General features: G+C 40.9%; 1 protein-coding gene across 1 annotated transcript; it reads left to right on the plus strand.

Moving 5' to 3' along the window:
* The first annotated feature begins 388 nt into the window (after positions 1-388).
* Positions 389-15800, plus strand: wfdc1 (WAP four-disulfide core domain 1). Its single transcript, XM_015000883.2, has 6 exons — positions 389-950; positions 11588-11783; positions 11857-11940; positions 12225-12365; positions 13856-13906; positions 13987-15800. The coding sequence occupies exons 1-6, from the start codon at positions 858-860 to the stop codon at positions 14043-14045; spliced, it is 624 nt and encodes a 207-aa protein (XP_014856369.2). The 5' UTR covers positions 389-857; the 3' UTR covers positions 14046-15800.

A 15800-nucleotide genomic window follows, 5' to 3' on the forward strand; every position in this document is an offset into this window, starting at 1 on the left:
ACACTTTGGCTCTACGAGGATTTACACATTCCTTCCCACACATTCCTCTTTTTCTAGAAAATCTCTGAGATCTCAGAAACTTGCTTGATAAAACTTTCGGACTTTTGAAACTCGTTCCTTTTTCTCTAAGTGTCTCAGATATTTGAACCAAAGGGTCCAAATATCCTGTCATTTCTGGAAAACTTGTGATTAATCACAGACATTTCAAAATCAGGGGAAAAAAAACTTGGAAAGAAAGAAGTTGGAAAATTCGGAGTTCCTTTACGATTTTTAAGCTTTAGAAATTTTTCAAAAGAAAATTTTCAAGTTTTATTAAGTCAATTTCTGAGATTAATTTAAATATTTCTTTTTTTTTTGGTGAAAATTTAATCCTCCATTTTTTCTGTCTACATTGGCTCTAATGTGGCGCTGTAATTTGTAATTTGTAATTTGTAATTTTATTGTAGTTTTGTTGTAGTTTGTACTTTTGTCAGTGCTGCTTTTTGATGGTTAAAAGTCAAAATGAAGACTTTATCTCCCTGGAGACAGGCGTCCAACACGCTGAACTCATGATGTGTCTCCAGAAGGAGCAGCGGTGGGGCGGGTCGCAGTCGCTGCCCCTCCCCGGGTCGCCCCCCCACCAGCAGAGTGGTGCGGCTCTCTGATGCAGACAGCTGCTGCTTCATTTCCTCCTCTCTCTGTCTGGACTTTCCCCGTCTCTGTCTCCGCGTCCCGCTTTGTGATTCGTCGCTGCCTTCAGGACCGGCAGCAGGGAGCGAGGCCGGGATCCGCCGCTTTGGCTGGAAAGTTTGGGACAAGGAGGAAGAGGAGATAAATGCGTGCAGAGGAAGAAGAGGAGGACGGTCTGAAGAGCGAGCATGCCAGGCGCGTTGGAGCTGCTGCTGCTGCTGTCCCTGCTGGTCCTGTCCACAGGAAGTGATGTCAGGAGGAAGAGAGGACTCTCCCAGAAGGTAGGACAGTAATGTCTTGATGAGCGTCACATGATCAGCAGGTGAAAGGTCACCGCACTGCCAGACACTGCTGCCTCTGTTCACTTCTCACTTCACCGTTTCTCTGCAAAGGTGAAAGGTCAGGCTGACCAAAAAACAACAGAAAGGGTTTTGAGTTGCAGGGATCTGGTTCAGCTCAGAGCGAAGACGGGAAATCAGAATCAGGACGAAAAATTCACCTTTTACTTCATAAATTCATAAAATAATTACATTTATTATTTCTTTTTTATTAGAAATATTGCTATTTGTTTCTTACCAACCTTAGAAACCTGTTCATCACTTTACCACATATTTTCAGGTGTCTGGACTTTGACTAGGCCATTGTAACACAATAATAGAGTTTGATCAGAACCATATTTTGGCTGATTTTCCTGCTGGAAGCTGAACTTCCTCTCCAGTTTCAGCTCTTCTGCAGGTTTTCTGCAAACTTCATCCACCTTCCCTGTCCCACAGCATGATGCTGCCCATAGCGCAATGCTGCCCGCAGCATCATGATGCTGCCTGCAGCGCGATGCTGAAATGCCTGAAGACATGTTAAAGTCAGCCGTCTTAGCAGAGAAACTTTTTCCATGTTTTCTGTTTTTCCTCCTGATTTCTGCAGGTTTTTGATCAACAGCTTTTCTCTTTAAACTGCATTAATAATCAGATCTGTACTTTGCTAATTAGGTGACTTCTGAGTTATTTTATTTCTGTTTTTCTAATAATACTTTACTAAAAATAAGAACAATGCGAGTTTCTGTTTGAGTTTTGATGAGTTCAGTGTGTCAGGCCGGAAAAAGCTGCAAGTGTTTGAGTTTCCGTGTGAGTAGCTAACGAGCAGTGTGTGTGCGTGCGTGTGTGTGTGTGCGTGCGTGTGTGTGTGTGTACGCCCTGCTTGTTAGCTCGACTCAGTGTGGCTGATTGATCATCTCTAAGTGCTCACTGTAGCGTGCCGCCTTCTCTCTCTCTCCGTCTTTCTTCTCCTTTTTTCAACCTTTTATTCCTCAATGTTCTCACTTTCTGACTGGTTTCTGCCCTCGCTGGCCTAGAAAACTGGAAATTTGCCCCTTTGCTATCCTTTCTGCCCCCACCCTGGGTTTTCTGCTCTCAGATCTCCGTCTGTCCTGCTGCTTTCTGAACGGAACGGCCGTCCTGGTCTCTAATTGGACCTCGCTGAGACGGAGTCGTTCTTTAAATCGTTTCATCTGCCACGTTTCAGTTTTTTCTCGAGCTCATCCAGGAAAACCAGAGATGTGCAGAAAGATAAATAAATGTGAGCTTTGAAAGAAAAAACACCTTTTGCACCTAAAAATAAGCTAAACCAAACTTTAACCTGACCTGATTTTTTTGTAATTACAGGAGTTTCTGATTAAAAACATGAAAACTGTAAAGTTTTCCGTTTAGATGTTTAATTTCTCTCAGGATTTTATTGTTCTAATCTTAATCTTAAGATGTTTTCACTTGTCCTTCCTGGGAACCATTAGTTGCTCTTTCAGAGGAAAAACTGAACACATCCTGATGGTTTTGGTCATTAATTAAACAGGTCAGCATGTCTTCGAAAGGTCAAACTGCTGTTTGAAAAACCCAGAAACAAGCAGCCAACTCAGATTATTTTGAGATAAATCAAACCTTTTCCACCATAAATGTTTATATTAAGTATGATTTACATTCACTCCTTTGTTAAAATAATCTGTTTTTAACTCTTTAGTGCAGCTGGCATTTTCTTTATGTAACTTATAAACTATAACAGGAAAGTGTCAGTAACTCTAACCCTGAAAAGAAAGAGACAGAAAAACTGTAGCAGAAAATTTATTAGGTGGCAAATAAAATCATTTGTTGCATTTATTTTATTGAGCTTCTCTGGCTGCAAAAGCAGAAATGTGAGTTTTATGAATCAGTATTTCTGATGCAGACAGAAGCAGAACAGTGAAGTGACGATGATTTCAGTCATGAACAATTAAACGAGGAGTGTGAGAGTAACAATCTGGAGAATCGGGAGACTAAAAGTTGCTCATCATTTCTGAAATGTTCAGGTTGTTCACAAAGCGTCTCAGAGCTGCTAATGTGACAAAATGTTGAGCGGATGACCTTTAGTGACCCTCAGGGAGTCTGAAGTAGGAAGATTGTGGACAGAGCGACAGGAAGGAGAAACTTTCTCCATAAGATGAAGCCCTGCCAGCAGCAGGCTCTGCTCCGTCAGCCTGGTTTTCCTCTATTCTATGTTGGTTGTTTTTCCAGATAAAATAAGTTTATGCAGGCAAACATATGACAGTAAAACAACCAGCAATCTGTTTTCTATAAAAAATCTGACCAAAGTGGAGATTTGAGGAAACTCCGTGTTTGTTTGCGTGTATTTAGCGGAAAACTGAGCTTTAAGGTCAAAGACGAATAATGGGCCAATAAATCCACCAACTTGCTTTGACTTGATTCTAATCAACATCGTTCTGTGTTTTATTAACTTTATTTTGTAATACATTATGTAACTTAATTATCTCCCCCCACTAATGAACCTGCAGCGCTATGATTGGCAGGCAGGTTTTAGCTTTGTGCTACACTGCCCCCTATGGGCTTGGCATGATTAAAACGACCTGCAGGTTCATCTGGATGAAAGCTTTTCTGAAACCAGTCTGGAGTCTGTGATGTTTTTTCAAACTCTGTGTGCAGGTGAACTAATCTGAGGGAAAAATCACAAAAAAACCTACAAATCAAGGGAAAAGTCACTGATCCAAGAGAAATAAATCCAAATGTACAAAGAACAAAACACAAGATAAGATACTGAACACAAAAGAATGAGCTAATAAAAAATAAAACTAATGGCTACAAATAACTGAATATGTTGAGACTGTTCCTAACATTAATAAATGTAAAAATACTTAAAAAGGAAGACAAAAGAAAAGCACCAACATGCATTTCAGGATTATTTAAAGATGCTACAGAGACATTAGTCTCAAGAATGCAGCGCGAGCCCAGCCCAGAAAACTGAAGATGAGAAGTTTTTTTTATTTTTAATTTAACATTAACCCAACCTGGGGCCTGATGTTAAACCTCCTGCAGGCGTAGCGCCATCTGGCTCAGGGATCTGCCGCGGCATGCCGCTGCACTGACTGATGCGAGCATCGTGGCTTTTCCCTTCATGCGAAGTGGAGCCGAGCATTCTGACTCCACCTGGTATGAAGACAGAGGGCCTGCAGACAAACAGAAACAGTTGTGCCTCCCTGTCTTTGTCTGACCATCTGCGAATCTTTAGCCTTGGGCTAAAAACATGGAGCAGAGAGAACTGCTGGCACCCAGCAAAGCATCCTGATTCTAATAAATAAATCCTGAATGAGACCTTCCAGGAATCCAGTCTCACTCTGATCTGACTGATAAAACCTGCAGATGAATGGAAACAGACAGATGCTTCAAAGCATGTTTGAAAGGTCCTGATATTTCTAAATATTTCCTCGATCAGGCTTCACAGATTTTTATATTCAAGGAAACCATCTGGCCTGCAGCTTGACAGAGAACCGAGTTATGATGGATGCAGAAGTTGGAGACGTTCCACATGAACTCTCTAAACTTTCTGATTGTTGTCCATGAAACGACACATAATTGGTTACAGGACAGTAATAAACGGGAAGCATTTAAAAGACTGCAGTTTGTCTGTTTGGAAGTAAAAACGCACGAGAGATGAGTGTAGACTGTTGAACTGTTCTCTGTTTTTAGCAAATTAATCAGGCTGATAATCTGGATTTTCTTCTGGAAATTTGAAACAAAAGAAAACAGGATTCAGTTCTGTAGTTTTGGACGTGGCAGCGGTGGGCAAAGCCAACTAAAACATTAACGGCGCTAAACCGAAAGTACTAATCATAAACATTAGTTCTTCTAAAGCTAAAGCGCTATACCAACATGGTATTTAGTGTAAGCTAATGCTAAAGCGCTATACCAACATGGTATTTAGTGTAAGCTAATGCTAAAGCGCTATACCAACATGGTATTTAGTGTAAGCTAATGCTAAAGCGCTATACCAACATGGTATTTAGGGGAAACTAATGCTAAAGCGCTATACCAACATGGTATTTAGTGTAAGCTAATGCTAAAGCGCTATACCAACATGGTATTTAGGGGAAGCTAATGCTAAAGCGCTATACCAACATGGTATTTAGTGTAAGCTAATGCTAAAGCGCTATACCAACATGGTATTTAGTGTAAGCTAATGCTAAAGCGCTATACCAACATGGTATTTAGTGTAAGCTAATGCTAAAGAGCTATACCAACATGGTATTTAGGGGAAGCTAATGCTAAAGCGCTATACCAACATGGTATTTAGTGTAAGCTAATGCTAAAGCGCTATACCAACATGGTATTTAGTGTAAGCTAATGCTAAAGCGCTATACCAACATGGTATTTAGTGTAAGCTAATGCTAAAGCGCTATACCAACATGGTATTTAGTGTAAGCTAATGCTAAAGAGCTATACCAACATGGTATTTAGGGGAAGCTAATGCTAAAGCGCTATACCAACATGGTATTTAGGGGAAGCTAATGCTAAAGCGCTATACCAACATGGTATTTAGGGGAAGCTAATGCTAAAGCGCTATACCAACATGATATTTAGGGGAAGCTAATGCTAAAGCGCTATACCAACATGGTATTTAGGGGAAGCTAATGCTAAAGCGCTATACCAACATGGTATTTAGGGGAAGCTAATGCTAAAGCGCTATACCAACATGGTATTTAGTGTAAGCTAACGCTAAAGCGCTATACCAACATGGTATTTAGTGTAAGCTAATGCTAAAGCGCTATACCAACATGGTATTTAGGGGAAGCTAATGCTAAAGCGCTATACCAACATGGTATTTAGGGGAAGCTAATGCTAAAGCGCTATACCAACATGGTATTTAGTGTAAGCTAACGCTAAAGCGCTATACCAACATGGTATTTAGGGTAAGTTAACGCTAAAGCGCTATACCAACATGGTATTTAGGGGAAGCTAATGCTAAAGCGCTATGCCAACATGGTATTTAGTGTAAGCTAATGCTAAAGCGCTATAGCAACATGGTATTTAGTGTAAGCTAATGCTAAAGCGCTATACCAACATGGTATTTAGTGTAAGCTAATGCTAAAGCGCTATACCAACATGGTATTTAGGGGAAGCTAATGCTAAAGCGCTATACCAACATGGTATTTAGTGTAAGCTAATGCTAAAGCGCTATACCAACATGGTATTTAGGGGAAGCTAATGCTAAAGCGCTATACCAACATGGTATTTAGGGGAAGCTAATGCTAAAGCGCTATACCAACATGGTATTTAGGGGAAACTAATGCTAAAGCGCTATACCAACATGGTATTTAGTGTAAGCTAACGCTAAAGCGCTATACCAACATGGTATTTAGTGTAAGTTAATGCTAAAGCGCTATACCAACATGGTATTTAGGGGAAGCTAATGCTAGAGCGCTATATCAACATGGTATTTAGTGTAAAGCGCTATACCAACATGGTATTTAGTGTAAGCTAACGCTAAAGCGCTATACCAACATGGTATTTGGTGTAAGTTAATGCTAAAGCACTATACCAACATGATATTTAGGGGAAGCTAACGCTAAAGCGCTATACCAACATGGTATTTAGTGTAAGCTAACGCTAAAGCGCTATACCAACATGGTATTTAGTGTAAGTTAACGCTAAAGCGCTATACCAACATGGTATTTAGGGGAAGCTAACGCTAAAGCGCTATACCAACATGGTATTTAGTGTAAGTTAATGCTAAAGCGCTATACCAACATGGTATTTAGGGGAAGCTAATGCTAAATCGCTATATCAACATGGTATTTAGTGTAAAGCGCTATACCAACATGGTATTTAGTGTAAGCTAACGCTAAAGCGCTATACCAACATGGTATTTAGTGTAAGTTAATGCTAAAGCGCTATACCAACATGGTATTTAGGGGAAGCTAATGCTAGAGCACTATACCAACATGATATTTAGGGGAAGCTAATGCTAAAGCGCTATACCAACATGGTATTTAGGGGAAGCTAATGCTAGAGCACTATACCAACATGATATTTAGTGTAAGTTAATGCTAAAGCGCTATACCAACATGGTATTTAGGGGAAGCTAACGCTAAAGCGCTATACCAACATGGTATTTAGGGGAAGCTAATGCTAATACGCTATACCAGCATGGTATTTAGGGGAAGCTAATGCTAGAGCACTATACCAACATGATATTTAGGGGAAGCTAATGCTAAAGCGCTATACCAGCATGGTATTTAGGGGAAGCTAATGCTAATACGCTATACCAGCATGGTATTTAGTGGAAGCTAACGGTTCTCTAAAATAAATAAAACAAAAGCTAAATAATAAAAAGTTCACAACATATAAAAGTTCCAGATCACTAAGATCACATTTTTCCATTTGAAATAAAACGGCCTTATTTGTTCATTTTCAAACTTTTTTGATGAAAATAGTTTTTAATATCCGTTCAGAATATTCTTGTATAACAACAAACCCTGGACTGTCTGCTGTTCACATTTTTTAACGACTGTTTTATTTAAACTGTGTTTTTTTAATTCATCAGTATTTTGATCCGATTATCGTAACTCCTTTCTGTTCGGTTTTACTGCTCACCTTTAGCTCTCCGTTTGTCTCTGTCTGGAAATCTGTTTTTCTCTGTAACTGGATGCAAACGCAGGAGCAGGAATTTAAAGCTGCACTTTTCCTTCTTTAGTGCGGGAGCTAAATGGCTTCAGGTGGAATATCTTTATCTTCTTGTTTAATTTGATTGACTCCATGCTAAACCTTTTAGTTCTTTGTTGTTTTTATCCTTTGCTTTTTCAGTTACATTTTTTGGAGGGTGTATTGTGAGATGAATGAATGAATGACTGCAGAATGATTCCTGTTTCCTGCTCTTCCACAAAGGAAGCAGATACTCTTATCTGAGATCTCGGTTTGGAATCACAAACGATCTGGAGCCAGTCGGGCTCAGAGTAAAGAGAAAATAACCTGCGGAGATCAAATGTTACAGCAAACATCACGCTCCTGCTTTTAACAGAGGATAAAAGAAGCTGCAGATGATGAGGGGCGTGAAAACTGAACAGTCCTGTTGGCGGGGTACGATGAGAGGGCAGGCCGGCAGAACGGAGGGAAAGTAAACACTGGAACATCAGAGAGACGGCAGCCGGATTGTGTGATAAAGCTCCGGATTAAAGCATGGTGGCCCATCTGGCATCCGGCGGCAGGAAAGCACAGGAAGAGACGGAGCAGGAATCTTCACACAGACGTTTAGGTTGGAGGACGGATAGCAAACATGTTTAAAGAACTAGTAGCTGGATGATGATGTTTCCAGGAGTCAGATGTTGGATGTGCTGCCTGTTGGCAAATAAACACAAACTCCCATAAACAGGAAGGAAACACTTTAGCTTCAGGAAGAAACAAAGAACTGATCGGATGTGAGACAAGCAAAGAGGTCAGAGGTCGTTAAGTTATTAAGCAGTTAGAGCAGATTTTACAGAACTCATTCATCAAACCACGGTGGTTTCCCAGGGCTTGAAACTGTCAGTGGGAGGCTAATTATCAGATACTAAAAGATGGATAGAAGTTATCTTAATGTTTTGTTAGTAAAGGAAAGCAAACCAAACGTAGCTTATTGATGCTACAGCAAGCAAATGAAATACTAAATAAAGCTGATTAAACATCTAATAGTTAAAAATTGTTTATTTGGTCTTTAGTGTAGAAGAAGGCCTTCCTGTGATCCGGATCTTACTGCGACTCCTTCTGGGTTCCTGGTCCGCCGTTTCTTCACTTCCTGCCTGATCAAACGTTTATTTCGACCAGAGACGTTCCTGTTAGCTTCTCTTGAAATCTGACCTCTGACCTCTTTGCTTGTCATGCCATGTTGTCTGACTTCGTTCAGCATTTCTCGCCTCATGTGTTTGTTGCATAACAGTACTGTTTGTTTCTTTGCACAAAGTCGACAGCGTGCAGTGGTACGAGCTCTGGGATAAACTTTTACCAGCTGTGACTCGGCCACACACGGCTGTGCAGAGGAACCTGAACCTCCTAAAAGCTTCGGCCTGCTGAGCTGCCAGGCTGAACCGGAGCTGAACCCACGCCAGAGGCCGTGATGCCGCCGTCAGCACCAAACCTTTTCATTTCTCTTCGCGGTTCCTCTGGGATAGCAGTTAGTAATCCTGCAAAATAAACGACACACTTTAACGACGGTCTGCAGCCCACAGACTAATTACATAATTACAATTCTTGGATAAAAAACAAGGATTTCTCTGAGTGAGTTTTTAGGGACGTCCAGGACTCTTAGTGTCAAAACAAAGGAGGAAAATGATTTTTAATGACTGTTCACATATTTTTAAACACTTTTCTCACCTTACAACCAAAAACTTCAATTTATATTTCTGGGATTTTATATCTGAAAAGTGTGGTGTGCATTTGTATTCAACCCCCTTTTTTTATTGTTTCTCTATCAGCTAAAGTTTCCACCTGTTTCTGATTTCTTTAAACGCCTTCAGCTCCGTTTGGTTGAATGGAGAACATCTGTGAACACCAGTTTTTAAACTCTGCTACAGATTCTCAGGAAGATCTAGGTCTGGACTTTGACTAGACCATTCTTACACATGAATATGCTTTGGTCTAAACCAGCAGGTTTTAGCTTCTCATAAACTCTGACCGGTTTTCTTGTTCCTGCTGAAGAAAAATCAGTCACACAGCATCATGGAAGCATGAAACTTATAACGGATTGATTATGTTATTTATTAATTTCCTCACCATAAAAAGTGGAGACTGACCTGATAGAAACACGTTTCTTCTGTTTTAAAGCTGCCACAGCTTGTGAGGTGAATATTTTCAGCAGTAAGACACTTGACTCCCTCTCATCCAACTTGGTGCTGCAGTACAAGTCGTCGTCTATTGTTCTGGATTTAACGCAAATGGATTTTATTACAGTAAACCCTGACTTCACTTTCTCATGTATTTTTTCATAAAGTGTTTTTAAATTCATGGGAAAATCTGAAGCATGGTCACATTTCCATTTTTTCCCCGTTCCATGTTTTCTCCTGTTGCTAAAACAAAAAGTGTAAAAGTTGAAAGTGTTCCTGTTTCCTCACTGGTCTGGTTTAAACTTTATTTCACATTTACAGCCACAAATCTCCAACTGTGCCACAGTAAACTGCAGACAACAGTTTACTTTATTTCTTCGCTGCCTTTTGCTGCCCTCTTGTGGTCTAAAGATAAAATGACCAGAAGTCTGTTAAATACCAACACAGAGAACTGTGGAGCTTTTTATATTTAAATAGCCAATAAAGGATTTTTGTTTTTGTATTCGTCCTCTAAACTCAAAAGTTTTATGTTTTATCTTTATTTTGAAACTTAGAAATAGAAATAAATTGCTGGTTTTGGAAAAACAGTTTCTTTTGTGGCTCTGAATTTGTGGACTGAGGGTCAGAATGGTTGTTTGGGTTGTAAATGTTGCAGATCCCTCCAGGGACAGTCCTAGCCTGTTTGGGGCCCTGGGTGAATAACCCCGCTGCCCCACCCCCCAGACCCCCCCACATTCTCCCTGCCCCTCCACCAGGGGGTGCTAACATGCTTCATCCGTCATAACATTTAAATCAGACAAACTCAAAATTTATTTTAATATTTAATTTGAAAAATGTGAAAGAAACTAGAATAAAAGTAAAAACACCCACAGACACAAACATGTTATATCATGAAGCTAAAGGGTATTTTTATGTAAAATTAACATTTTTGAGGTTTCCTCCATGTTTTTCCCTGATCACAGACAAACCTGGAGTGCTGCCTTGATTCTTTCATGCATGTTTGAGAAATCCTTTAATCACCATGGCAACCATTCAGCTGTATAAAAACGCCTGGGTGGACCTAGCCCCGCCTTCGAGACGCAGCTCCTCCTCCACTCAGCTCCTTCAGACTAGCCAACAGCAATTAGCAAACAGCTGCTGAGGTCCTCATAGGAGCTGCTGCTCAGAGCAACGCTGGTAAAAATGTTAAAGGGTTAAAGAGGAGCCATGTTGGCATGACTTCCTGGAGGCGGAGCTTCAGAAAGAGCAGGAGCTTCTTAAAGAGACAGAGGCCCGATTTCAAGGCTGTAAATTATGAAGTCAAATTTCTTTTGTCATATTTGATATAGAATTTTTTTAACAACTGAAGGTAAAATAGTTAATTATGCTACAAAATGGTGCATAAAACTGTCTCTTTAAAAGTATGCAATACAAATACAAAAACTATAAAATACAAAAATAAATACTGTCGAAAATAAATACAATTACAATCATTTATTTTTAAATTTAACCAACAGTTAAATATTTATGAAAAGTGTACTATCGTTGTGGTGTTGATGTTTTTAAATGGGCTGTACTGGTGCTGAAATAAATTTGTAATTCAGCACTTTATGCTTAAAAAAATAATGGTTTGAGTCAGTTCAGCAGTTTTTCTGTATCAGCCTCAGATATCGGTATCAGAATTGAAAATCGGTGCATCCCCAGGTCCAGGAGCTCATGCCGCCCATCAGAAACAGCTTCTTCCTCTGACCTAAGGAGGTCCAACCCTGAGGCCGGGGGTCATCATGGAAGACAAACAGCTTCTCAGTCCAGCGTCCGTCTGTCTTTCAGGACTACGAGTACCCGAGCCACCCGCAGTCCGCGCAGCACCAGAAGAACGACCGCTGCCCGCCGCCGCCCCAGATGCTGCCGGAGCGGGCCTGCGACGTTCCCGGCTGCCGCTCCGACTCCGAATGTGAGCGCCACAAACGCTGCTGCTACAACGGCTGCATCTACGCCTGCCTGGAGTCCGTCCAGCCCCCACCGGGTCAGCATCCAGCAGCTTTCAGCCGGTTCTGATTCACAGTGGCCGGTGATAATCAGCTGTTTGTTTTGAGCAGTTCTGGACTGGCTGGTTCAGCCCAAACCTCGATGGCTGGGAGGAAACGGCTGGCTACTGGACGGACCGGAGGAGGTTCTGCAAGGTGGGTCCAACAGGAAAACCGCTAAGCTCAGTAAAAAACTGGAAAACTGGGCGATAAAATCAGTGCAGCTTCACAATCACATTTCTGAGATTTTTTTGGTTGAAATGTCCTCCTTTTTTCAACCTGCCCTAACACGCCGTCATATATTTCAGCTAATAATTTAACTAAATGTCTTTGCTTTGAGTGAATGTGTTTGTGGGTCTCATTCACCCAGATCTGACTCATTTTTTAAATCACTGCGTCTTTTCTCAAATAAAAACTTGTTGTGCGCGTCTGTCCGCCAGCGGAAGCATGCAGCACCACGGAGGACGGAGACGAGCCTCTTCACTGCCCCACAGGCTACGAGTGCCACATCATCAACCCCGGGAACCCCGCCGCTGGCGTCCCAAACCGGGGCCAGTGCATCAAGCAACGCGCCAACTCCGGTACGACTTTACTGCCCCCTGCTGGCTGGACGGTCGAACTGGAGATGCAGTTCACACTAACAGATAACGATATATCGATAAAATAAGCAACATTTTCAACTCAAAACCCGGAGTTTCAGGAAGCCCTGATCATGGAGCTTCTTTAGAAATGTGCACTGCATTAGATGCTACATATTTATCATTGAGATGCTATTTTAGGCTTGAAGCTTCACTGATAGACTAACCGCTTTTAGCACAGTGGTTTTTAACCTTTTTTGAGGTACCAAACCCATGCGCATTCACTGAACCCTTCTGTAGCGATAAATAAAATATGAATTTCCCCCCCAAATTCAAGACATAGGGGTGACCCAATTAGAGTCTAGTTGGGTCACCCCATGATCACTAAGTCTTCTTAAGAGGTAGAGTCTCTGAGAACAGTTGTTCAAAATATAGTCAGTGTTTTCAGCAAAGCTGAGCTGACTGTCCAGGCTTGGGTCGTTCTGCCACAGTTTCAACAGGTTGGCCATCGAGAGAAACTGGAACCACTTTAAGGTCTTGTTTACATCATTTAATTAGCTCCACATTCTTAAGAGAATGAAAAATTAATAATAAATAATAAAGACTTTGCGGTATTCTGATTTAGTAATGTAATTATATTAGTTGTGTTACCACCCCCACGCTACTAGAGGCAGTAGCAGGCCCGAAAAGATGCGACTAAGGAGCAGATTTAGAAGTACAGCGAAAGCTACAGAATTTGGTAAAAACGGTGAACTTTGCTGAAGTAATTAAGGACACAAGTTCAACGTGATCCTCTGCAGCAAGTGATGGCAAAGCGGGGCGTCATCACGACTTTACACAGTGTGTCTTTACCTCCACGGCATCGGCTCCGCCGAACCCCTGGGGTTCACCGAACCCCTGAGACCGACTCGCCGAACCCTTGGGGTTCGATGAACCGGTGAACCCTGGGGTTCAGTGAACCTGACAGGATCCAGGTTCACTGAACCCCTGAGGTCCCATCGAACCCCTGGGGTTCCATCTAATGTTTTCCTGACAGGATCCAGGTTCACCGAACCCCTGGGGTTCACCGAACCCCTGAGGTTCCACCGAACCCCTGAGGTTCCACCGAACCCCTGGGGTTCCATCGAACCCCTGGGGTTCCATCTAATGTTGTTTTCCTGACAGGATCCAGGTTCACCGGAACCCCAGGGGTTCGGTGAAACCCCTGGGGTTCCGGTGAACCGGTGAACCCTGGGGTTCACATAAAACCAGATAAAAAAGCACATTATGCTTGGTGTTGTGGAGCAGAATGTTTTTTTTTATTTTAAATGCCTCAAACTGGAACAACATGGAAAACAAACAAAATGAGCTGATGATTGATTTCCAAAAGAAAGAAAGAAATATTAAATTCTCGTTTTGAAGGAGAGAACACCAATATTTCTAATTCTAGTTCAGTACAAGTCATGAATAGAAGATATTTAATGCAAGGTTTTGTTTTTGCTGTCTGCCTGCAGATGGACGAGGTTTGAGGCATAAATACTTTAAGGACTACAAGGACTACTTGGGTGAGACGACTTAGAGAGTTGGAACAAATTCAAGCTGGTAAATGAAGCCGACCTGCAGCTGAATGTTGTTTTCCTTACAGGATCCAGTTCCAACAATGCAGTGGGCTACGAGAAGCATCATCACAAACATCTCGGATGAAGACACGTCGGATTTGATCTTCTTACAGTCAGCATGAAAAAGCTTAAGACCAAGATTACAGTTATTATCTTGTTTATTGTAGCCGTGTTCCAGAGCTTGAAAAGGCAAAAAGACAAAACAGGGAAAACAAAATACTAAAACCTGTTCATCAGCTGACCAGAGGTTTAGTTTTAATACTCTCCACATAAATCAGTTGTAATATCTTCTGCTGAAGCGATTAATCAGATTTATTGCAATGAATTTATTATTGAAATAAACGTTAACTGATAATTAACTGGAGTAAATAGACTCTAAAAAAGGCTGCTTGCTGAGAGAACAACAGTCAGAGCAGAACTGTACAAAAAGATCAACATTTTGCATTAAATATAAAAAACTTGCTTTGTCTATAAATCTGGCAATTTTAGCTTCACCTGGTTCAGATTTCATACAAATATTAGAAGGATTTTTTAGTTGCAGATGCATCCTTTGCTTCATATGATCAAGTGTTTACTAAAGGAATGCTGTTATTGAGTTTTAGGTAATAAAATATTGATTTTCTTATTCTAAAAAGAAATTTAATTATTTGCTTATTTGCAGTTTTTAAAGTATTTCTAATATTGTTTAAAATAAGCTTAAGAGGTGAAATGAGAAATATGCTGATTGTGACTCGATTAATCAACTGAAACAGTTCCATGAATAAAAACCTGAGAGCAGCTGATGAACATCCTGTTTAGATTCTGCTTTTTGCAGCTCTTCTTTCAGCCCTGAGATTTTAATCTGTTTATTCCAATCATCATCTCCTCCTGCTGTTAAAACAGGATGTTTGTCGTCAGATGACTTTAATACAGCCTCAGATGTTGACCCGGTCCAGTTTGATCTCCTCCCATCTGATCAGATCTCAGGTTTTTCACTCCGCCTGCCTCCTCATCGAGCCGTCCCTGGCGTCCTGCTATCCGACCAAAGAAATGCTGAAGGTGTTCAGGAAAACAAAGGAGAGGCCCGATGTGGACCAAAGCTGTTTGTTAAAACTTTTTTTGTGTTTTCTCATTTTTTTCCCGACAACAATCCAAACAAACTGGTCATCAGAGAGAACCAGGACCATGTGGCGCTCGTCCTCGTTCTGCCCAGAGTTCGTAAATCTGCGAAGCGTTTAACGAACAGCGAGTGAATGAATCCAGCTGCAGGGCTGACATTGCTGCTTTAAACCCCAAAATGATCTCGGAGGCAAAATAATTAGCAGAATAAATCCCAGATGAGTGAAGGCTGGAACAGAGCAGCTGTATATCAGTTACGAAAGGTTTTTGGGTGTAGTAAATAATAAAATATTAGTTATTAACATGCATGAATAAAAGTCAGCATATATCCATAGTTTTGTTTTAAAAGAAAGTAGGTTGAATTAGTTGCTAGACCAAAACAAGCTGAAGTAATATTTTAGCAAACATCTGATCAGTTGTTTACGTTCCAACAAGGACATAAAAGCTGATATTATTTAGTAAGACAATAAAACTTCTGATAGTGTTGCTCAGAAAAGATGACGGAGCAGAGGGGATTTCAGTAATAAATCTGAGCATTTATTTGCTTTTATTTGCAAACTGAAGCAGCTTTATGCTCTGTTCACATGGTGCTCTGGTTTTTACTGCCTAACAGAAGAATAAGCTGAAAACTAATTGAATGTTTCTCTCTGACTGGTGCTACATCGATTCCACTTTAATAAACCTTATGACTCAAACTTGTCCCTTTTGTCATCTTCAAAATAAAATGAAATCTGTTTTTTCA

Source organism: Poecilia mexicana, unplaced genomic scaffold (assembly GCF_051168715.1).
Source record: "Poecilia mexicana isolate PSO_F unplaced genomic scaffold, ASM5116871v1 scaffold_6, whole genome shotgun sequence".
Taxonomy (NCBI): Eukaryota; Metazoa; Chordata; class Actinopteri; order Cyprinodontiformes; family Poeciliidae; genus Poecilia; species Poecilia mexicana.

Coding starts and splice junctions, on each gene's coding strand:
- wfdc1 (XM_015000883.2), top strand. CDS start 858: ATGCCAGGCGCGTTGGAGCTGCTGCTGCTGCTGTCCCTGCTGGTCCTG. Junction 951..11,587: donor AGAGAGGACTCTCCCAGAAG/GTAGGACAGTAA, acceptor TCTGTCTTTCAG/GACTACGAGTACCCGAGCCA. Junction 12,366..13,855: donor CAAGCAACGCGCCAACTCCG/GTACGACTTTAC, acceptor GTCTGCCTGCAG/ATGGACGAGGTTTGAGGCAT.